Source organism: Oryctolagus cuniculus, chromosome 6 (assembly GCF_051225735.1).
Source record: "Oryctolagus cuniculus isolate XC-2025 breed Fujian yellow rabbit chromosome 6, ASM5122573v1, whole genome shotgun sequence".
NCBI classification, from domain to species: domain Eukaryota; kingdom Metazoa; phylum Chordata; class Mammalia; order Lagomorpha; family Leporidae; genus Oryctolagus; species Oryctolagus cuniculus.
The window spans coordinates 18341591-18366499 of NC_142872.1; the positions used below are offsets into that span (position 1 = coordinate 18341591).

The 24909-nt window shown below is 46.6% G+C and overlaps 1 protein-coding gene across 10 annotated transcripts in view; it reads left to right on the plus strand.

Moving 5' to 3' along the window:
* The window catches only part of CCDC192 (coiled-coil domain containing 192), a 310484-nt gene that overhangs the window by 192140 nt on the left and 93435 nt on the right, over positions 1-24909 (plus strand). For 2 of the 10 annotated variants that reach the window (XR_016235325.1, XM_089334912.1), the window contains one exon: positions 21538-21868. The exons of 6 other annotated variants lie outside the window; for them this stretch is intronic. Coding sequence is in view for 2 of the 4 variants with exons in the window: in XM_089334912.1 (XP_089191038.1) it covers positions 21538-21761 (224 nt within the window). In the remaining 2 variants the exon portion in view is untranslated. Of the gene's footprint in view, positions 1-21537; positions 21869-24909 lie in introns of those variants that run through there. 2 more of the 10 variants (XR_016235328.1, XM_089334913.1) reach the window with 2 other exon arrangements.

Here is a 24909-nt window from a genome sequence, read left to right on the forward strand (position 1 = left end):
TCACTGAAATCGTATCCTGCTCTGACAAAACTTTGATACCACTGTGGCTTTCACTAGATGTGTCCTATAAATTTGATGTTTATGCTTTGCTTTATTTTTAAAAGATTTATTTATTTGAAAGGCAGAGCAGCAGAGACAGAGGGAGATGTAAAGAGATATCTTCCATCTGCTGGTTCACTTTCCAAATGCCCACAACCTCTGAGGCTGGACCAGAATACAACCAGGAACCAGGAGCTCCCTCTGGGTCTCCCATTTGGGTGACAGGGAACCCAGTACTTAGAACATGATCATCAGCCTCCCCAGGGTATTCGTTAGCAGGAAGCTGGATCAGAAGTGGAGGAGCGGGTCCCTGCTAATATTAGCTCCTGGGCAAACAGAGGAGGACGGCCCAAGTGCTTGGGCCCCTGAACCCATGTTGAAGACTTGGATGTGGTTTCAGGCTCTTGGCTTTGGCCTAGCTCTGCCCTGAGCATTGAGGCTGTTTGGGGAGTGAACCAGTGGATGGAAAATTTCTTTCTCTGTCTTTCCCCTTCTCTGTAACTTTGCTTTTCAAATAAATAAATCTTTAAAAAAAACTTTTAATTAAAATAAAAAGTGGATGAGCTGGGAGTGGAATGGACACTCCAGTATAGAATGCGAGTGTCCCAAGCAGCAGCTTAACCTTCTGTGCCACAACACCCACCTCTGATTTGCTTTAAGTTATCTTATTGACAACAATTATTCAGTTTATTGAAAGTCTTAATAGGAGAACAGCTGCAATATAAAACTTGTAATTATTGGGAGGGGCCCTTATCTATTCAATTATTCCTCATTCACTTGTATTCCTGATTTCATTTCTGTTAGAAAATTTCAGGTAGGACTACTTCAAAGTGTTACAGTATTGAAAACTTAAACAGCAATTACATAGCCCATTCATGGGTTTTGGAGATGAGCTTGATATCTAAATGGGCCACTGAGATGTGAGGGATATTTGTTGAAGAAAGGTGAGCTGCGTGTTTTTCTAAAGAAAATGCTAGTAGAGACTCTCTTTGGTACTAGAGAGAAGAGAATTACCCCTAGAAGACTATGGCAGCCATCTGGCTACTAGAATATAGTAATAGGCTTGGAAAGAAGTAGACTCTGTAAAGAAAGAGCAGAGAGACGAAAGGCTGTGAAATCGTGAGTTACGCTGAAATTGTTCTTGCGTATGTAATGCCTGTGTATTGTACAAGTGCAGTATATCAGCACATAGACATGCTGTAAACTGATCAACCCAGGCAAGCGGCTCTCTGTTCCTTCTTTTCTTTGGAGCCTACCAACTCCTTTCCTCTACTTCTTTGTATAGTGTATAATTCCTGATTGTAAGCTGTAATTGCCCCCACTATATTGTGGAAATCCAGAACTCGTTACTTGTGTCTGACTGTGTCTTAGTACCCATCATACAACCTCCCTCTGTCTCTCCTCCCAACACTTCCCAGCCTCTACTACTCACTATTGTAAGTTCAGATGGACATTTCTGTTTGAGAATCCATAGTATGAGAACATGTGATATTTGTCTTTCTGTATCTAGTTTATTTCACTTCACATAATGGTCTCCAGTTCCATCCACATTGCTCAAATGGCAGGATTGCCTTCTTTTTTGTGGCTGAATGATATTCCGTTGTGTATATCAACTCTTGCCTGAAGTTAGCACTATAGCTGGGCCAGAACACTCTCTTTATTACTTAAGGCAATTAGAGTTGGGCTTTCAGATGGTTTGAACAAAAATAGTGATGACTGATACACTATTACTGGTGTTTGGTACAAAAACACTTTTGCCTGCTGTGGGAGACATTATTAGTCACTTACACAAAAGACCTTCATTGATAACAGAACTCCGACTTTATTCATAATTTAGGTAGAGAATGTGTTGTAGGGTTTTCTCCAAGGGTTTCTTCAGAAATACAACATGACCATGAACAACATAAACATACACAAACACAAAAGTGTGTAAATGTATATATGTGTGTGTGTGTGTGTGTGTGTGTGTGTGTAAGGAGAGGGAGAGATTACCTCTCTGTCTATATGAAGCAAGTTATGTTGCGAGCATCATGGGAAATTTTCTAACTGTCGAAAATGGGAGAAAAGACAGAACTTTGCCTTCGCTCCCAACTTAAAGACAACACTCTGTAAAGAACACAGTCACCTTGCAAATAGGAGGGAGAAACCAGAGAAGCCAAAAGCAGCCAACCTGGCCGCCCTGAGCTGCAGAATGAGCTAACCCCGGAATTCCCCAGTCTTCATCGTATGCGCGGTAATAACCTCCCCATTGTTTAAGTTGCCGACAGTCACATGTCCTCTTATCCGGAGCTGAATCACTGACTTATATATTCTCAAGCAGTGTCGACTCTTTGAGGATAATCCGAAGAGAAACTTCACCCTCCTTGAATGATTAAAGCCAGTCTGAGTCCTAAAAAGAAATAGATCTTTTTACAGCCTCAGGCACACTTCATCATTTTAAGAGGGTTGAAGAATCAAGGTGACCAGTTAATGCATAGTGCTGATTAAATGATTCCTCTGTCTTAAAGAGGAGTCAAAATGGGAAGTTGGCGGAAACCATTCGTGTCCCTAAAGCTTTGTTTACCCAGGTGGTTAGAACCAGGAGATGCTGGGAGGGTCACCCTGGACTACGGCCAGAGCAAATGCCACAGGTCTCAGTGGTAGCCTGCTGCCAATTCCAGAGATTCTTAGCATTTGCTGGATCAAAAATTTAATATAGATGGAAGCAAGAAAGACTGAGACACCTGGCCTGTTGTTTTCCCCTTTTGAAGCTGGGAATATTCCATGAAGGACTGAGAAGTGTGAGGCATGTGACCCCCATGGGCCCTCTGAGAGCCTGGAGCAGCAGGAGATGCTGATGGGAACAAGACACACACAGAATGTGACAACAGAGGTGGGGGGAGGGAGAGGAGGCTGATAAGTTGTGTGCATGTTTCACACTCACTCCTATACACAGGTTGGGATGGTATCTGTCATGATCATTAAACTAAGATGTAAATAGTTAGTCTTAAGGGCCAGCATCATTGCACAGCGGTTTAAGCTGTTGCCTGTGACATTGGTCAACGGCATCCAAATGGGCGCCAGTTCCATCTGGCTCCCTGCCATGGCCTGGAAAAGCAGCACAAGATGGCCCAAGTGCTTGGGCCCCTGCCATTCACATGGGAAACACACATGGAGTTCCAAGTTTCTGACTTTGGCTGGGTCCAGCCCCAGCTGTTGTGGCCATTTGGGGAATGAACCAGCAGATAGAAGATTGTTCTCTCTCTCTCTCTCTCTCTCCCCCTCCCTCCCTTCCTCCCTGTATCCTTCCCTACCTCCCCCCCTCCCTCCCTTCCTCCCTATCTCCCTCTTTTTCTCTCTGGAACTCTGTTTTTGGAATAAATAAAACCTTTTTTAAAAAGAAAGATGTAAATATAGACTCTGCATTGGCAAATTGCTGCTAGTGAAATGACCTAGACTGGGTACTCTATAGGATGCTTATTTTTTCCCCACTACCCCTTTCTCTCTTCTTTGTCTCCTGTCTCACCAGTGTAGAAGAGAGTATAGAAAAAGAAAATGATGATCAAGTTCTTTGACATCTCTAAAAAGTATACACTAATATTCAATACTAGTATATTAAATATATATTATATTAAATATATTTTAGTATATTAAATATGTATAAATATTAGTAATAAATAAAATTAAAAGTATATTCTAATATTATTTTTTATGCAATCCATCCTGAATAAATGCAGTAAAACTTCCTAGGATCAGTTTGCAAGCATTTCCCTGAGTGTTTCTTCATTATTCCAGACAACATTTTTTTTTTTTTTTGACAGAGTTAGACAGTGAGAGAGAGAGACAGAGAGAAAGGTCTTCCTTCCATTGGTTTACCCCCCCAAATGGCCGCTACGGCCAGAGCTACACCAATACGAAGCCAGGAGCCAGGTGCTTCCTCCTGGTCTCCCATTCGGTGGAGGGGCCCAAGCACTTAGGCCATCCTCCACTGCCTTCCCAGGCCACAGGAGAGAGCTGGACTGGAAGAGGAACAACTGGGACTAGAAACCAGTGCCAATATGGGATGCCAGAGCCACAGGTGGAGGATTAACCAAGTGAGCCACGGCCCCAGCCCCTAGACAACATTTTGTACTTCTCTAAAGTACCATAAAGTTGAGTCCAACCTGAAAATAACTTCTTTACAGTGAGCTTTGATAATGTCCTCAAGGAATACAATTTACCTGATTAAGTAGTTAACTAATGGGAAAAATATCTGAGAATTAACATTTGTACTAAATATCAGATTTCTAAAGAAAGAAAGGCTTACTTGATTTCACTCTTCAGGAATTTCTCTACCACATTTGAATTATATTTTGTAGTTTCAAGATGAAATTGCAATGGCAAAAGGAAGACCTTTCTCTCTGTCTCTCTCTCTCACTGTCCACTCTGCCTGTCAAAAAAATAAATAAATACATAAAGAGGAAATTGCATCTTGACATTGCAAAAACATAGAATCAGGCTGGTAGAATCCTTTCCACTGGGAGGAAGCGGCCAAAGAGCCATATTCCAGGGGCTGTGCACCAGAACATCACGAGTCTGTGCTGCCAGCCGACTCACTAGGGACAGTTTCTTGCTCACTATGTTCATTACTGTGAAATTTAAACTAAGAGCAAGCTTTACAAAATAAAAGTGAAAAAGTTGATGAAAACAAAATTAGATGGGATCGCAAGTGGTAGAGGCAAGATGGATCAGCATTGTTTGTTGCTATTGTTACGGTTGAAACGGCAGCCTGGTGGAGAAAATTATTATTGCTGGCCGGCGCCGTGGCTCACTAGGCTAATCCTCCACCTGCAGCGCTGGCACACCGGGTTCCAGTCCCAGTCGGGGTGCTGGATTCTGTCCCGGTTGACCCTCTTCCAGGCCAGCTCTCTGCTTTGGCCCAGGAGTGCAGTGGAGGATGGCCCAAGTCCTTGGGCCCTGCACCCCATGGGAGACCAGGAGAAGCACCTGGCTCCTGCCATCAGATCAGCGCAGTGCGCCGGCTGCAGCGGCCATTGGAGGGTGAACCAACGGTGAAGGAAGACCTTTCTCTCTGTCTCTCTTTCTCACTATCCACTCTGCCTGTCAAAAAAAAAAATATTATTGCCTTGGTTCTTTGTCTCACATGGAAGAATAATTTCAAAGAAGATAGAGATTTCAAATGAACATTTATTAGCATCAAAGACCTCCAGCCAGAGCGGCATGGAGGGGAGCTTCCAAGAAAGGAAAAAACCTGAAGGGCCGCAGGCACTGAGGTTTTTAAGCATAATTTTGAAAAAAAACTTGACAATCAGATTGACATTCACTTACAAGGGGGAGGGGAACCCATCAAAAGTCCTGATCTGCCACCCTTTACCTTGTCAGGCTTGCTCATGATAGAACAAAGGCTATCACAAGGATGGGCTACCTCATTTGTTCTACAGTAAACTGAGACCTCGAGGGCGGAGTCACCACTGCCTTGCTATTCTCATGAGATCGGAAGTTCCCAAGGAGTGGGCTAAGGATAACTTTTGGGGGGAACATTTTCCACCCTCAATTTCCAGGCTGCCCATTAACCCATTTGACTCCTCACATTATGAGCTATTGCTCTCCTGTAGTGAAGGTCCTCCTACTTTGACTTTTTTTTACCTCCTTCAAATCTGCTATTGTTTCTCTTGCCCTTAAACCGTTTTCATAGTTCCTTTCCTAAAACTACCATTCTATTGGTCTTCTGAATTCAACTCTGTCCATTCCGGCAACAAATGTCCGAAGTGAGTGATGTGGCCCTGAAGATCCACCAGTATCATCTGATAAGTGGTTCCCACCTTCTTCTTCCTTTCGGTCTGTGATATTTACATGAAGTAACTACAACTGAGGAGGAAATGCAGGTTTGGGAAAGTTCCTGATCCAGTAGCCCCTATACAGATGGATAACATAATTTTTGAATGCTACTTGTAAGCACATGGAGGTAAAGGAAGTTGTGGGAACATACGGCATGACCTGAAAGACCACCACAAAACATACCAAACACCAGAGTTAAAGGAAAGTTTATTGTCAGGCAGGGGTGGGGGGGAACCCAACAGCTGGAGAGAAAGAGAGCTAGTGAGGAAAAACAGGTCTTACTATAACCTTGCAGAGATAAGGAAGTGGGAGCACTGAATCCTATTAGGGTAGGGATGGAGTTGATGCTTGTGGTTGGACCATCTGGTCACTTGACTTCTAGTAAGCCAGGCTGGACTTAGAGACTGAGACCCAAGCTTACTATAGCAGATGGCGACTGGGCCAGAGCCTAAAATGGCACCCACAGTTTAAGATGGCACCCCAGATATGACTGCACCATTTTTGCTAACACTAACAGAAACAGAGACAGTTGTGGACAAATGCAGAGAAATGTAGACATTTGAATCAATACGGTGGTGTGATAAATTGATAAAAGGGGGGTGATGGAGAATCTGGAGTAACTGCAAGAATTCTGACTTTAGCAAGAAGGTATGTGGTGATGCCATTTTACTCTGCTAGGGAGTATTGGCAGATCAGTTTTGGAGGTTAGATCATGAGTTCATTTTTTGTTGTATCTGAGGTGCATATGACGTCTCTCAGTATCTAGTCCATGGTTGACAGCTTGGAAGGTGTCCGGTGCGTAACAAATCTTCCCAGGCAGATGAATCAGTTAATTCACAATCTTTTATAGGGATTCCGCTCCTGGGCTAGGTTCCCTGGTCCCAGCAGAGCAGGGGCCAGGGAAGTCATGCGTCAGAGGTTGGGAGGGCTCCTTTTGTAGATACAGGGTGTGGGAGTTAAAGGTTGAGGCAGGTCTGATCCTCACTGGTTGACCTTTAGGCACCCGTGGAGACCTTGACAAGGACTTTTCATCCTCGGAAGTGCAAGTAGGGACTCTCCATCCCTGGAAGTATAGCCTTCTCTCCTTGCGAATCCCAAAGCTACCATAGCTCAGATGTAGAATTCTAAGTCTGGATGTCACTCACATCTATCAGTTGCAGCCAAGACCACAGAAGCCAATGGAATCATCAGCAGAGACCAAGAACGAAGTTAAGACCATGCAGTAGTTACGCTTAAGAGAATCCCACGTAATGAGGCCAAGGATTGGCGGGAAAGGTGGAAGAAGACAGTGGCCTGTTACAGAAGTGAAGTTTGTTCTAAGTAGGTACTCTCTCCAAGGACAAAGGTGTTGGGGTCACCTAAGATGAACTTGAAGCAAGTCCTTTGGATTTGGGGCATTGGTAACTCTAAAAGGCCAAATTTCATAGAATATGTAAAAACAACAGCTACTTTGCAGTGTGTTACCATGAGAAAAGTGTGAGGAAAAGGAACAGAGTGTAATGGGGAGAGATTTCCTGTGAGAGACAGAAGGGGGACAGAGCAGTGAATGAAGAGGCTGGAAGTTTTATATCCTTTAAAGATTGTATCGGTTGAGTATTTTCAAAGGCTGATTGCTTGAAGCTAGTGGAAATGTTAGCATTTCCAAGCAAGAAGGAATACTAATAGCTTAGAATTCCAGAGGGAGGGGGAGGGTCTGGGTTCCAGATCTCTCTGGATGCTTGGAAACCTTCACTTCCCCCTCATTGAAATCCAAGTCCGGTATTATCTTGTAATGTTGAAGACCAGATATCTGAAAGAGGTGTCACTCGGCCAAGTTAAGGTGTTTGCTCCTAGCGGTTTTAGGGACAGATCTACTTCTCTGCCTCTGCCATCAGCTTTAGGCCACTCATGTTCCCTGGCTTGTGGCCCTTTTCTCCACCTGCAGAGCTACCAGTGAGGCATCTTCAGAAACTTTCCTTTCACTCTGCACCCCGCCTCCTTCCGGTCACTCTGGTGACTGCAGTGGACCCACCTCGGTAATCCAGAAGCAACCTTCTCGTGTCAGAATTCTTCGCTTAATCATATCCGCATAGGAGGTAGCACACACCCACAGGCTTTGTGGACATTTTCCTGGGCATCTTTGGGGCAGGTGTCGTTATTCCTCCTACCACATCTTCCTACTTTCGAAGAACTCTGACAGTCTTGCTGAGAATTACAGATAGTGTTGTTAGAAGCTTCCTCTCCTGGGAGTTTTATATGAAAGCTAAAAATCTCAGTCACAGATTTTAGCAATGTCATTTGCAAGTAATGGAGGGTTCACTCCTCGGAGGATTTGTGACCATGCTGGTTGGCTGGTTTGAGTAGCAGTTGATCACATCATTTTTAGTATGCAGGGCAAAAATAAATGAGTAACGCAAATAAATTCTGTGTGATTCTTCAGCTACTGTAGTATTTTTGCCATTTTTTATAGATTTCTTTTTTTTTAGGATTTTTTTAAATTTATTTGAAAGGCAGAGTTTCAGAGGCAGAGAAAGAAAAAGGTCTTCCATCTACTGGTTCACTCCCTAAATGGCCATAACTGCTGGAGCTACGTTGATCTGAAGCCAGGAGCCAGGAGCTTCTTCCAGGTCTCCCATGTGGGCGCAGGGGCCAAAGGACCTGGGCCATCCTTTACTGCGTTTCCCAGCAGGGAGCTGGATCAGAAATGGAGCAACCAGGACTTGAACTGGTGCCCACATGGGATGCCAGCACTGCAGGGGGTGATTTGCCTGCTATACCACAGTGCCAACCCCCAGATTTCTTAACTTCAGTGAAGAGGCCCTGACTCTAGACAGAGCACTGTATCTAGAGGGCTAGTGAAGCTAAGTGGTGCTGTCACCCCAGAGCGAAGTAAATGAAAGAAGACCAGCGCTGGGCTGAGGTTCAAGTGAGAGGAAGCACAGTGCACTGTAAGGGATGGTTGTTCACATCACCCAAATCTTACCCACAGAAGTGACAGCATCATGTCGTCAGGAACTTTTGAAGGCAGTAGCAAGTCAGCCAAATCAAAATGACTGACAGCCAGTCTCCATAAACCTCATTTTGCTGCACCATGCAAATAAGCAGAATCCTGATTAACAAAAATGATGAATCCTTTAATTCATCTTTTTCAGGAAAAAAAAAGGCAACAGATTTTCATTGTCATTATCAAAGATTATCCCTGCTGATACTTTTATGAATACGGCATCATTTTATTTCTGGTGTCACACACCACCAGAAATTTTAATGTTTTGGAAATTAATGCAAACATGCCTCCTTCTGTAAGGAGGTGCCCATATAATCCCTGTGCATGGAAAGAGAAACAGGGAGAAGTCTCCTGTTTGCCAAGTTGGTGCACCATGCAAGACCACAGGCGTAAGGTCATCTTGGTTTTTATTCCTCTCATTGACTCTGGGTCCGGACAGATTCCTCTGCAGATACAGAAACAGCCCTTCATTTCTCATCTGCTGTCGTTCACACTTTCACACCCTCTCCTATTCCTCTCCCTGTGTCCAGTTTCCTGACTTCCACAAGGGTCAGCGTTTGTGTTTGGCCTCTGGTGCGTCCTTGCATGCTGTCCTCTTCTCTCTCCAAATGAGCCAGAGTTACAGGAGGGGACTTTGGTCCTGCTGGTAGGAAGAAGTAAGAGTGGCTCCCAGATCCCTTTCTTATGCTTATGTGGGCTTCCTTCTGGCACACCGTGGTACATGCTTGTGTCTCCTCAGTTTGGTTTAAGAGCCCCTTCTGTCAAACTCCCTGAGTAGGGCCTGCATTGTGGCATAACAGGTTATGTAACCTGCCTCCTGTGACACTGTCATCATACAGGGGTGCTGGTTCAAGTCCCAGCTGCTCTGCTTCCAATCCAGCTTCCTGCTAATGCACTGGGAAAGCAGCAGATGGCCCAAGTGCTTGGGCCCCTGCACTCACGTGGAAGACCCAGATGAAGCTCCTAGTTCCTGGGTTGGGACTGGTCCAGCTCTGGCCATTGTAGCCATGTGGGGAGTGAACCAGCACATGGAAGATATTTCTCCCTCTCTCCTTCTTTCTATCTCTCTTTCTCTCGCTGTCTCTACTCTCTGTGTAACCCTGCCTTCCAAATAAATAAATAAATCCTTTAAAAAATACAATCTGGGACCCTAAAATGGGGGAGGAGGTAATTCAAGCTGTGCTGTCCTGCTCTCACTTGCATCAGACACTTTGCCCCACAGATGAGTGGACAGAAGATGGGGGACACAAGCTCTGTGCCCAACAGCAGTGTGTGGCCACAGGGTTTTCCCCTACCTGCCAGCATGAACTCGTGTAGGGAAAGCTCAAGGTTTGATCATGTTTTGCCAGTGAAACCAACCAGTAATAGATAGACTAACAAGAAAAAAAAAATAACAAATTTATTGACATGCACCCTCACAAAGTATGAGACTCAAAGGGCTACACCAATGAGGCTTATACTTATACAGACCTAAACTAAAGGACACAGGTGTAGGTTTCTAAGGGATTGGGGATGAGTAGAGTAGAGTAGTGGGCTAGGATGGTTGGGGCCACACAGTGAGCAAGCGTTGTCTCGTTGCCTAGGTGACATCTCCCAGCTAACGACCACCTGTGAAAACATCTTTCCTTGTCAGAGAGGACCCTGTAAGCATGCACTGGCTGTTGACTCCATAGTGTAGATTTCCTTTATAGGTGCTAACTTCTGGACAGAGGGAAGCCTTTCAGAGTTAATTCTGTCTGCAGTTTTTTGAAATGGCCGTCTCAAAATATACCAAATAATTATATTTCAGGAGGGCATATTTTGGGGTCCTACTCTAGCCCGTGTTAATTCTGTGGCCTCATCTTCAAGACATCATCACTTAGTTGTTTCACAGAAACTACCCACACCCAGCCATTCCTTCCCTTGCTAGCACCAATGTATTTGCATGTCTCTTTGTGACATTCCTGATCAGTCTGATTGGTGTATCATTGTGTCCCAGCAAGGCCAAGAATACAGCCCCAGAGCAGAGCTTCAGTGGGGATTCACTTCCTTCTTGTCTGGCCTCAGTGGTGGCAGCTGTTAAAGCTTTATGGAAGCTGGGAAGCCACTATGCTCACCCCACAGAGTGTGCTCTGTCTTTCCTTCCCTCGGGCTTATCCTCTGGCCCCATCTGCTTCCCCTGGGAGGAGCAGGAGAGTCTTCCGCAGCCCCGCATGTGAGGAAGTGGGCCCAGTCACCTGCTGAAACAGAGACGGAAGCACAAGGGAAGCACCAGCCCCCGATACTCATCGTTTTCTCTGGGTGTCCCAGCGATGATTTAGCTGAGTTAGAACTGGCGAATGTGGCTGGCGTGTGAGCTGATGAAAGGGCGGGCCCAGGGATTCATGCACTCAGCAGCAGCATTTACTTGCAGATCCTTGCCAAGTGGGCCAGCAGAGGCACAGAGAACCAATGTGATCTCTCTCCTCAAGAAGAGGCTTGCCTGGGAGCTTCTGGCCTACCTTTTAGGATTTAGCCAAAAGCTTGGTTCACCAGGCCTCTTACATGGCCCCAGAGACTCCCCTGTAAAATATCGGCTGATTGTTGGAATCACACGGGGAGCTTTGGGAAACTATACACTCTTCTAGACTCAATCGAGCAGAATCTCAGGGTCAGGCTTTGGATTCTCTGCACTGAGAAAGCTTCCCAAGTGCCTGCTTTGGGCAACTGTTTTTATAGCTTACCAGATGTAAATCACAGATCTGGAAGAGGCCTGAGGAACTAACTTTTTAAATTTTTCCATTTTCTATCAAATAAACTCAGAGATGTTGTGTGCAGTATTGTGTAATCACAGCACTTTGTTGTTATCTGTAATGAAAAGCTATGCATGAAGTACAAATATGCCCAGTGAGGAAATGTGATACCCGGCTCCTCCTTTATACTGGGCCTCTCTCAGTGACTTTGTCTCACGTATGCGCTTAACTTTCGTGCATTTATTCACTTGACACGAGTAAATACTACATTCCAAGCTCTGTTTCAGGCAAAAGGACAGAGTAGTAAGTAAAGCCATCAAAAGCACTGCTATCATGGAGCTTCTGTTCAAGTAGGAGAGACACTAGAAATAAGATAAAGCATAGAGTAGCCTGATACAGCTGTGAATGGGGGCCAAAGTGTTGAGCAATGGGAGTTGGGTTGTAATTGCAGGTAGGGTGCCAGGGAAAGCTTCCTGTGCGAAAGCAACTTTAGAGAGTGGAGACCTGAAGAGACTGAGGGAACTCAACTTGTCTACATCAGGAGCATGATGGTCTAAGTAGAAGAAATAGCAAATATCAAAGCCTTGGGGCCCCAATGCCTGCTCTGTTACCTGTGCGGATAGTGGAAATGCAGCACAGTGAATGCTACCTTTACTCTGATGGGAGAAATAAGAGGAATAAAGATGTGTCAAGGAGGCAGGCAGGGCCCAGGCCATGTAGGGCTTGAAGGTTGATGTATACATTTGGAATTTTAGTCAGCCTGACATGAAACACCATTGGAGAACTGTGGCAAGAGTGTTCACACCTAAGTTATATTTTGATGGCATTTCCCATGAAGAGTTGAAACCAGAGTAAAGAAGCAGAAGTAGGGTGATCAGGTATGAAACTATGGTAATACTTTCAATCTCTGTGCGAGTAAGTATGGACATTGGTGTATGTGCCTCAGAGTAAGGTAGGACTGTTCAGTTCCCTGATCTGCTGAGCTCCCACACACCTCTCAGGATGAGAGCATCTACCTGCCATGTAGGTGATGCTCTGGCAGTTACAGGTGAGTGCTTTCTATCCTACATGGTCCCTAAACACTACCCAGCCCTTAAAGTGTCCACATCAGCCAGACCCATCACTCTAGTGCTGGAGATTGGTATGGTGCTGTGGTCTGAATTTTGATGTCACCTCCCCAATCCCCAAAGCTAAATCTAATTCCGAATGTGTTGCTATTAAGAGGCCAAGACTTTAGCAGGGGAGTGGGTCATGAAAGCAGAGTCCTCTTGAATAGAATTTTTGCTCTTAGAACAGGGACTTGAAGAGCAGGTGTTTGTTGGAGCTGTTAAGACAAGACTTTGGGCTGTATGCATCCCATGAATGAGTGCTGGTTTAAGTCCTGGCTACTCTGCTTCTTGCTGATGTATCTGGGTGGCAATGGATGATGGTGCAAGTACAAGGGCTCTTGCCACCCACATGGGCGACCCACATAGTGTTCCTGGCTCCTGGTTTCATCCTAGCCCAGCCATGCCTGTTGCAGCCATTTGAGGAGTGAACTAGCAGATAAAAGATTTCACATTCTCTGTGCCACTCTGCTTTCAAATAAATAAATTAGTTTTTTTTAGTTTATTAATTTGAGAAGTATAAACATACACAAACACATATTGGGGGTGGAATCAATAGAGCTCCCATCTGCTGGTTCCCTCCCCAAACATCTACAATAACTGGTGTTGGGCCAGGACAAAGCTAGGAGACTGGAACTCAACTGAGGTCCCTCATGTGGGTGGCAGAGATCCGATTATATGAGCCATCACCTTCTGCCTCCCAGGGTGTGTATCAGCAGGAAACCAGAATTGCGAAAGGAATTAGTATTCAAACCCAAACACTCTGATTTGCAGAGTGCAGGCATCCCAAGCAGTGTATAATTATTTTTTTAAAGATTTGAAAGGCAGAGTTACAGAGAAAAGGAGAGACAGAGAGAGGCCTTCCATCCACTGGTTCGCTCCCCAGATGGCCACAAAGGCTGGAACTGGGCTGATCTAAAGCCAGGAACCAGGAACTTCTTCCCAATATCTCATGCAAGTGCTGGGACCCAAGCACTTGGGTCATCTTCCACTGCTTTCTCAGGCCGTTAACAGGGAGCTGGATTGGAAGTGGGGCAGCTGGAACTCAAACCAGCATCCATATGGGATGCCAGCACTGCAGGAGGAGGCTTAACCATTGTGTCACAGTACCGGCCTCAGTGTATAATTATTTTTTAGAGAGAGGCTTTAGGGAGCATCTTTTCCTGTGAGGACTCAGCTAGAAGCTGCAGAATAGCCCCTCAGCAGACACTGAAGCTGCTGGCACGTTGATCTTAGATTTCTCAGCTGCCAGAACTGTGAGAAATAAGTTTCTGTTATTTATTAATTAGCTTGTGGTATTTTTTATTGTCACAGCCTGAGCAAATTAATACACACAGGCATCTGCTTGGGCCCTGGTGAACTTTAAGCAGCAGTTGCATCCTGCACAGTCTTCTGCCTCTGGTTGTCCTTAGTGTTTTGTTTCATGGGGTGTTTTGCGGGCTCCCAGATCCCATGCTCTTGAGAGCACTTTCCCACGTCACCAGGGCTGCAGCTAAGTTCTCTTCTAAGGCACCTACAAAACAGACAGATCTTCTTAAACTCCTATGGTTGAGCCTATTGCTGGCTGAATTCCCTCCAGTCTGCTTTTGCACCTCACATTCTTCCTCTAAATCATATCGTATCCTAAGACTTACCATTATAATTTGATGCCAAAAGCTCCTAGTGCATACACACTACACTTTAGGCGCCATCATCCCACATGGGTGCAGGTTCAAGTCCAGCTCTTCCACTTCTGATCTAGCTCCCTGCTAATGTGCCTGGGAAAGCAGCATAGGATGGCCCAGGTCCTTGGGTCCCTGTACCCACATGGGAGACCTGGATGAAGCTCATGGGTCCTGGCTTCAGCCTTGCTCAGTGCTGGACATTGCAGTCATTTAGAGAGTGAACAAATGGATGGAAGATTTTCTCTCTCTCTCTGTAACTCTGACTTTCAAATAAATCAATCTTAAAAAAATTTTTTTTCAAGCCACCAATCTTATTTGACAATCAAATCTGTTCTCGTAATGCTGCTTGCTTTTTTCCAAATCAATGAGCACATGCCAGCGTCAGCCATATTCTAAGTGTTCACGGTGTTAGCAGACAGTTGAAATACCTCTGAAGCCAGTCATTTAGCTCTATAGAGACTGATCTCTGTAGAAATGAAAACATACAAGGAGGGGATAAAGAAAACTTCAGGACATAAAGACGAGTCTGACTTGTTAAGATGTTTGCACCACAGGAATACAAGTAAATGAGTGAACCGTTTATTTCAGAGCATTGCCGTTCTCAACTATTCATTATAAAAATCTAGTGAAGAATAGAAAAATAGGAAGGTGTTTGTTGTTTTGTGTTTTATTCAGGTTGTGTGTGTGGAGGGGAACCATCTATTTATAAAGAATTGCCTGTCTTCCAGCCCAAGGGTGGCAAGAGATGAAACTGGACTCCCTAGGGTTTGCTGACAAATCTGAATGGCATTCCAAGGCGGCAGGGAGTGAGTCAGAGTGGTGGGCATCCGTGCAGAGGAGGAAGCTGACGTAGGCCTTGAGGCCCAGTGGTAATCCTGGGTGGCTGTGCTATGGTGGGGTGTTGAATCATCCCACCGGCAGGAGTTTTTGTTGTTGACTAAATACCTTGGCAGCCTTGGTCATGAGCTTGAAAGGCAGAGAGGGAAAAGAACTTGCATGAGTGTGTACCCAGTAGAGGCTTGCTGAGGTCCTTTAGGGCCCAACTCGGAGCTACCCATCTCCTACCCCACTGCAAAACTGCCTTTTGGAGCCAACACCATGTTTCATTCATTCTCTCTGTGCAAACTCCCAGTCAATCATTAACTACTAGATGAATGAATGATCAAAAATGTAACTGTGGGGTACGCTTAGGATCCGACTGGGCACAAATGTGTTTCCCATTGTTCAATATATTTTAATCAGAAACTAGATCCAATGTTCTCATCATTTCTCTGTTACATACACACTTTTGGGTGTTGGTACCAGTGAAGCGATCTAAATGTGAATACTCCTCTTTAGAAAGAAGTACTTAGACAATCTAAAGAACCCTTCCTGCCATTCACTGGATCACCATTCAGCACTGTATCATTGTTTACAGAAAAAAATTTTTTTTAATTTATTTATTTTACAGGCAGAGTTGCAAAGGGGTAGGGGAGACAGAGAAAGAGAAAGGTCTTCCATTCTCTGGTTCACTCCCCAAATGGCTGCAAGGCCAGGGCTGGGCCAGGCCAAAGCCAGGAGCTTCTTCCAGGTCTCCCACATGGGTGCAGGGGCCCAAGCGCTTGGGGATCTTCTGCTGCTTTCCTAGGCACATTATCACAAAAGTGGATCAAAATTGGAGCAGCCAGGATTGAACTGGCACCCATAGAGGATGCTGGCACTGCAGGCAGCAGCTTTACCTGCTATACCACAATGCTGGCCCCTTACAGAAAACTTGTAACTTCCAGGGCTCATGAAGCAGTATTGTCACATCTAATAGGTCTTCTGAGCTAATGTGAGAGCACACTTTCTTTCTCTGATGAGCAACAAGCAGTCGCTCATTCTCTCCCCAGCAGTGGCTTTCCAGCTGTCAGTTCCCCTGTGACAGCAGGTGGCTACCATGATGGCAGAACACAGATGTTACTGGTAATCAGTTTGGCAGCCAGTCCACAGAGAGCTTGAGGAACACTTATGTCTGAGGACCACACGCTTAGAAAATCATCCTAGAGGTGCTGCAGACATGATTCTTGTGCTGGGTGTCAGGCAAGACCAGCTCACCCCCAAAATGCCTTCCAACTCTGTCTCTAAGCTACTCCACTACAGTGACCTCGGCTGTTATTCCCTGAGTATGGTGCAGTCTGCTAAGAACATGGAGATTTTGAGAACATGGAGAATAGGAAGAGAGAAATGGCTGAGGGCAAAGTGACAGTTTCTTCTTGGGCCTTTGGTCTTCCAAGGCTGACATAGTTAGGTGAGCATGGCCCGAAAACTCCTGTTGTCTCTCCTCTTCCAACATCTTCTGAATCTTCCCAGTATCCACCAGCCTTTTCCTGCCTTGTCTTTGCCATGACCCTCAACCTTCAGTCCCATTCCTGCTTCATATCTATGGTAAATGATGGAAAAGAGAGGGAATGATGAAAAATGGTACGTGTTCATTAAACGTCTGCCGTAAAAGTAGCAAGTGAAGTAGCAAGATCCATGCCTTGACCACGGCTAACCCGGCTGGCTCCTCTCTCTCACAATCAGAGGAACCTTTCTGTGGGTGGGGGTGGAGCCTAAAACTGAGATTACCTGACCAGATGACCAAACCATGCTTCAGGCAGCCATGGCTTTGCTGGGTCCATTGGAGCTGCCAGTGAAAGTCTAGGCAATTGCACAGGTGCTTGACATTTGGGACAAGTAGGGCCATTGGGACCTTAGAGACGAGCATTCCTTCCTGTTGTGCCCAGATGAGGAAAGAGCAGGACCATGATCAGTGGTCCAGAAAACTCACTGGTGTGTTCCACAGTTAATAACAGGGGCACAATTTCCCGCAGGGGCACGATTTCCCGTACAAAAAGGATGTGAGACACTTGGCATTGTCACTTTGTTGAAAAGTTTAAAGCACTTTTGTTTGCGATGTGTTTAGCAATAGAACAGAAATAGTCATGTTATACATGTAAAGGGAACTTTTTTTTTTTTTGACAGGCAGAGTGGACAGTGAGAGAGAGAGACAGAGAGAAAGGTCTTCCTTTTGCCGTTGGTTCACCCTCCAATGGCCGCTGTGGCCGGCGCGCTGATCCGATGGCAGGAGCCAGGAGCCAGGTGCTTTTCCTGGTCTCCCATGGGGTGCAGGGCCCAAGCACCTGGGCCATCCTCCACTGCACTCCCTGGCCACAGCAGAGAGCTGGCCTGGAAGAGGGGCAACGGGGACAGAATCCAGCGCCCCGACCGGGACTAGAACCCGGTGTGCCGGCGCCACTAGGCGGAGGATTAGCCTAGTGAGCCGCGGCGCCGGCGTAAAGGGAACATTTAATAGTAAAATATAGTGAATGAGAAATTTCCTTACTGCTGTACATTGTTTAGCTTGTCTCTTCCATGAAATGCTACAGTGGGAGTCTCCTTGTTTAAAAAAGAAAAACATAATTATTTATTTTTTTAAAAGGAAGAGTGACAGAGAGAGAGACAGAGACAGAGAGATAGAGGTCTTCGATATGCTGGTTCTCTCCCCAAATGTCTGCAACAGCTGGGGATTGGGCTAACTGAAGCCAGGAGCCAGGAACTCCATGTGGGTCCTTTACATGAGTAGCAGAGGCCCAAAGCACTTGGGCCATCCTCTGTTGCCTCCCAGGGGAATTAGAAGACAGCTGGGTTGGCCGGCGCCGCGGCTCACTAGGCTAATCCTCCGCCTAGCGGCGCCGGCAAGCCAGGTTCTAGTCCCGGTTGGGGCACCGGATTCTGTCCCGGTTGCACCTCTTCCAGGCCAGCCCTCTGCTGTGGCCCGGGAGTGCAGTGGAGGATGGCCCAGGTGCTTGGGCCCTGCACCCCATGGGAGACCAGGAAAAGCACCTGGCTCCTGGCTCCTGCCATCGGATCAGCGCGGTGCGCCGGCCGCAGCACGCCGGCCGCGGCGGCCATTGGAGGGTGAACCAACGGCAAAGGAAGACCTTTCTCTCTGTCTCTCTCTCACTGTCCACTCTGCCTGTCAAAAAAAAAAAAAAAAAAGAAGACAGCTGGGTTGGAAGCCAGGAGTAGCCAGGACCCAGAGCAGGCATTCGAATATTGGATGTGATATCGCAGGTGGGTGGCTTTGCCTGCAACACCACAGCATCTGCCCCACCTCTCCCTCTTTCAGCTTCACGTGCTTCCAACTTTTGTCTAGTTGTCCTCTTGCTGTGCCATAGAATCATGCTACCTTCCCATTCCTGCTGTCAAAGCCTGACCCTAAAATGTGGTGGTTTTGGAGATGGAGCCTGTGGGAGGTCATGAGGCCTGGATGAGCTCATAAACATGGGTTCTTCATGATGGCATGGGTGCCCTTGTTAGGATCCTGAGACATCAGAGAGGTCGCTCACTGTCCACCTCATGAGCAGCCAGGGAGAAGCTGACAAGCAGGAAGGGCATTCTCACCATCCCAGCACCTTGGTCTGGTGCTCCCAGCCACCACAGCAGCAGAGACGAATAAATGTCGATTGTTTAGGCCAGAGGCCCGTGGCATTTTATGATAGTAGCTCAATTGAAAAATATAGCCTACCTTTCCTCTCACATTCTTCCTGTCTTCTCCCTCTAATGCTTTCTTCCACGCAGAAGCTACCTTGGTTGGTTTTCCCCATTATCATTACAATCACATAAACAAAGTATTCTACCTATAGTGCATTCTTGAAATAACAAAAACCAGACAACTGTTGACCAGTTTGCCCTCTGGAGTGGCACCAAACCTCTCTCTTGCTGTACTAATCTGTTGAAGAAAGCTTCTCCTGAAAGGAGAGGAAAAAGCGAGAAGACAAAAGACAGAAGGAAGGAAGAGGTCAGAGAGAAAGAAGGCAGCACCTGATGCTCCACCTCCATCCCTGACCCTCACCGAGCACAGCCGTCTCTCCTGCCTGCCCTTCCTCTCCCAGCATCATCGCCTCCCATTGTGCTGCCACTTTGACTTGCTGTGCTTTAACCCTTGAAAATGCATGTTCTCAATCCATATCCTTAAATATTACTATAATTTCTAATGTTTGGAAGAGAAATTGTCCCATGGAGTCTTAAAATTTGACGAATTACCAGTAATAGTTGCTGGGGGCAGAGAAAAGGTTCCTTTCTATCCCTTTTGCGACACTAGGCGCATCCTCCCTGCCTTGCACCTGAGTGCACAAGCTTTGCCTCAGGGTCCCTTGGCAAGCTGCCAGGTGCCAGTGACTTTCCTTAGCTAACAGATGGATGATGGTTCATCTGCACGGGCTGTCACAGCCTGCCTGCTTCATCTGTAGCAGAGAGGTGGTACCTAGCAATAGCAAATACATTTGTTTATTTAAATGATTATTTCTTTATTTTAATATACTTGGAAGGCAGAACAACAGAGAGAGAGAGACAGAAGCAGAAATCTTCCATCTATTGGCTCACTGTCCAGATGCCCACAGCAGCCAGTCTCTGACATGGATAGCAGGGACCCAAACACTTTAGCCATCGTCTGCTATCTCCCAGGATGCAGTAGCAGAAAGCTGGATCAGAAGCTGAGCAACAAGGACTTGAACTGGTGACCTAGTAAGAGATGTGGGCATCCCAATTAGGGGCTTGACCCACTGCACCACAATACCTACCAGTTGTGCTTTTATTTAAAATTGGAGGCTCATAATAGTATATGTCATGGGTACAGTGGTAGGTCTTGTTTTCATGACAGGTTGAAGAAATGCTGGATCTTCCATGATAGCATTCATTCATGTGTTGCCTCCAGTAGTCCTAAAAATGATCCATGAGCTGTTGACATGCCTTATTGCTTACACCTAAATGTGCCTTCTCTATACTCAGAAACATTCGAGATTAGAGTGATGATGGCGGTGGTCATGCTGAGCTCTATCTTGAAGGTAGAGTTCACTTCCATGAGTTAATTATTTTGTGGGCAGCTGAAATTTGTCCATATAATCAAGAAGTATTTGTGATTTTTATCTAGAGATGCTGAAAAGGTTTCAGACCTTAAAGAAAAGAATCTCTTTGAAAAATATCCAGCTAACAGAATTTTCCAGAATCATCTCAAATTGTATTCCTGCCACTTCTAAAGCTGATTTAGGTTAAGAAACTAGCCTTGGAGTAGGCATCAGGCACAGTGATTAAAATGCCTTCATCCAGAGGCCAGTGTTGTGGCACAGCAGGTTAAGACACTGGCATCCTATTTTGGAGTGTGCATTTCCTGGCTTTTCCACTTCTGATCAAGCTGCCTGCTTCCTGGGAAAGCAGTGGGAGATGGCTCAAGTGCTAGGCCCCTGCCACCCATGTGGGAGACCTGGCTGGAGTCCCTGGCCCATGGCTTCACATGGACCAAATCTGGCAGTTGCAGCCATTGGGGCAGTGAACCAGCAGACAGAAGATTGATTGATCAGTGAATCTTTCTCTCTCTTTGTGTGTGTGTTTGTGTGTGTGTATCTCTCCCTCTCGCTCTCTCAATCTACCTTTCAAATAAATAGATCTTTTTTTAAAAAATGCCCTCATCCACTATTGGAGTGGCTGGATTCAAGTCTCCAGCTCTGCTTTCAATTCTAGCTTCTACTGATGTATACTCTCAGAGGCAGGAGGTGATGGCTCCAATAACTGGGTCCCTGCCACCCATGTCGGGGACCCAGATTGAGTTTTGGCCTTTGGGTTTCGTCCTGGCCTACCCCCAGCTATTGAGGGCGTTTGAAAAGTGAACAGATAGTATATCTCTGTCTTTCTGCCTTTAAATAAATTTTTTAAAACAATAATAAATAAAATTTTAAAAAAGAGGGAAATGAACTCACCTTTTTTCATTATTAGTTTACCCATAAATGGAATTGGCAGCCTTTTCTTTTTTTTTTTTTTTCCCAGCCAAACTGAAATTTGAATTGAGTGTGTTTTTGCTTGATGGTAGCTCCTGTGAAAGATCCCGTGGGACAAGGATCATGTGACACGGATGGCTGCTGTTTGTGGGTTGGATTTTCAAGGATCGCTCATTCCCAGGGTTCACTGGAAGTTACGTGCACACAAAACGGAGTTGGCGAGGGCTGATTCTCTCCTCTCCTGAGAGGCCTCCAAGTCCTTCTTCATGAGCACCCAGCCACTCTCTTCCCTTCCCTGGCCCAGGTTCCACGCTCAGTGAATCTAATGAGATGACTCCACGCTAGGGCTGTCTCAGATGAAGCATTTCATCTTGCCTCTCTTTGAGTTCTAAGAAACCCAATCTGAAGCTGCTCAGACTTTCCTTTTCTTGTTTGCTCTAGAAGACCGCTCTCTGGAAGAGGTCTCTGGGGGTCTCCCCGCTGTGGAAGAAGGTGACAGAAAAGTGACCCTCATCATGGAGTTGTCATGCCTGATTTCCCTTCACACGGACAGGATCAGTCAGCTGGAGGACATCCTGGAGGAAAAAGACAGGAAAATTCAGCAGCTGGAGGCGGAGCGGGAGCCCCCTGCCTCTGGAGACTTCCAGGACCCCCCAGAATGTTAGAAGAAACCTCAGTATTCTTTTGTGGTGGCATCACTATTGTGATCTCTAATAAGAATATGTGAAGATTCCCAGTAAGAAAACAATAAAGGATTTTTTAAAAACTGTCATTGAGGTAGAATCCAGAACCCAAGTAAGCCTCATTAGCAAACTCAAGTTCATAGGTCTGAATGCATCCTTTAAAGTTGGCACTGGAAGGAACCAAAACAAAGGGAAGCTTTCAGAAGCCAACCATGAATATTGCCCATTTAGCCAGCAGTAGTCACATACCCTACACCGCTGTAGCTTGCAATGCTTTTCTGTGGGGAGCAACCCGGACTAGACTAAGTTACTGGAATTAGGACTTATTCTATGCATCTGCTCTCCCACAATATGGCGCTGAGAAGGGAGTAAGAACTTCTATACAGCTGCCTCCAGTTCAACCAATAAACAGCAGGAGCTGCTCCTGATTGGAGGAGAGCAGCGTACTCGGCGTGTGGGTAGCAGAGTTGGGATTGGCGGAAGAGGACTATAAAGGAGGAGAGAGACAGCATGCACGAGGAACATCTAAGGGGAACACCTGTGCAGCCCCCAAGAGAGCCGGCCGGCGGTGTGCCGCTCCCCCGCGGAAGTGGGGAATGTGGCAGGGGGAACCGCCCTTCCACGGAGGTGGAAGGGTCGGCAGCCAACCCGGGAAGAACCAGCAGCAAACCCGGGAAGGGCCGAGCAGACAAAAGAACAGCGCAGGGTCCTGTGTCGTTCCTCCACGAAGACGGGGAGCGACATAATGGTGCCGTGACTCGGATAGAAAACTTAGGAGGGAAGAAATGGGAAAATACCGGAGAGAGAAACTAGCAAAGAGCCTAGGGAAAAGCCCGACGGAAAAGGTGCCAGAAGAAGCTATCGAAAGCCTAGGCATAGACTTGGATACGGACTGTGGGAAAGAAGTTAGGATTTAATGTGAAAGCAAGAAGAAACTTAGACTCAGATACGGACTGCAGGTTGAAAGTGAAAGTGAAACATATAAGAAACTCAGACTCGGATACGGACTGTGGGGAGAAGCTAGGAGAAATGAGGGAGGAATATTGTTGGAAGAAAACTTAGGGAAACATACCGGGTAGAGAAAAATGTTAGGGAGGATGAAGCCACGAGTGCAGGCCGAGGCGGAAACATAAGCCAGTTTGGAATTCTTTAAGTCAGCCCGGGGGGCAAAAGGCGAAAAGTTAAACCAGAGGCGGAAACGTGGGCCAGGTTGGAATCCGTCAGATTAGCCCGGGGAGCAAAGGACGGGAAGCCAGACCAAAAGGCGCAGACGTGTGAGCTAGGTTGAATTCGCCAGGTTAGCCCGGGGAACTTAGATTGAATACTAGTGGCGGAAACGTGAGCTGGGGCTGTGTGACTCGCGGAAGCCTCCGTGTGCAGAGAGAGCACGGGGCGTGAATAGATAGGGAACGCAGGGCTGGCGCGAGGCCGTGGTGCGGACGCGAAGGGCGTGGAGACCGCGGAGCGCGCAAAGCCAAGCCGCGCAAAGCCGGGAAGCCGTGCAGAGCCGTGAAGCTGCCGTGGGGCGGCGAGGTGCCGAGAAGCAGCCTCGGGGTGGGCGCCAGGAAGCCGCAGGGATAAGAGAAACAGAAGTTTTAGAAGTAAAATGAGAGAAATAGGAATGCTGGCAGATAGAAGTAAAATAGGAGAAATAGGAATGCCCGGAGATAGAGAAATAGAGAAAAATAAGGCCTCCCCACACCACAGCAATGAGAGGGCTTGGATTCGGTCTGCCTGATTAGTAAGGCGATAAGCACCAGCAGGCAGCTCGACCAGAGTATGAGCTGCAGGTCACCAAAGATAGGCACGAATCAACACCAATAAGTCTCCCCACAATACGGCAATGAGAAGGCTTGGATTCGGTTTGCCTGATTGGTAGGGCTTGTAAGCACCTGCAGGCAGTTCTAGCAGAGTAGAGCATGCGCTGCAGGGCACCGAACACAGGCACGCATCAGCACCTAAAAACCTCCTCACAACATGGCGAAGAGAGGACCCGGATTCGGTTTGCCTGATTGATAGGACTTGTAAGCACCTGTGGGCAACTCTAGCAAGCAGAGCAGAGTGTGTGCTGCGGGGCACCAAAGACAGGCGCGTATCAACGCCAAAAATAAAAAGAAAGGGGGATCTGTGGGGAGCAACCCGGACTAGACTAAGTTACTGGAATTAGGACTTATTCTATGCATCTGCTCTCCCACAATATGGCGCTGAGAAGGGAGTAAGAACTTCTATACAGCTGCCTCCAGTTCAACCAATAAACAGCAGGAGCTGCTCCTGATTGGAGGAGAGCAGCGTACTCGGCGTGTGGGTAGCAGAGTTGGGATTGGCGGAAGAGGACTATAAAGGAGGAGAGAGACAGCATGCACGAGGAACATCTAAGGGGAACACCTGTGCAGCCCCCAAGAGAGCCGGCCGGCGGTGTGCCGCTCCCCCGCGGAAGTGGGGAATGTGGCAGGGGGAACCGCCCTTCCACGGAGGTGGAAGGGTCGGCAGCCAACCCGGGAAGAACCAGCAGCAAACCCGGGAAGGGCCGAGCAGACAAAAGAACAGTGCAGGGTCCTGTGTCGTTCCTCCACGAAGACGGGGAGCGACACTTTTAGACATTCCTGGTAACATGGGAGAGGAAAGAGCATAAAGTTGGACAGATATGAAAGAACTTAGCATCATCCTCTTCCCAGGGGTTTGTCCTGCTGCCTGGGATGGATGGCACCAACTCCATCTGTTTGTGCAGCTCTGCTGTGAACAGGCAGCTGTTGTGGAGGGCCATCATCAGACCTGGGAGTGGAATTCCAGAAGCAGAATCGTCGGGCAGCCAAGTAAATAGCCGTGTGGTGCATCGTTTCATGTCCTTGTGGAGTTTATTTCTTTATGGCGTGCATTTTATTAACATTAGCAAGGGTGGAAATGAAATAAAACTGAAGCAATAAAAAAAAAAAAAAAAGGATGAATCAGAGCTTGCAGCCCTTTGGGAAAAGTGTCCTAGGACAGCATCTCCCTGGGAAAAGACACAACACTGGGTTTTCCCTCAGGAGAAGAGCAAGACCAAAACAAAACAGGCTCTTCTGTTATGATTGTACCACAGGGCAGTAAACAGCACAAAATGATGGCAGGAAGAGAGGAGCTCAGGCAAAGG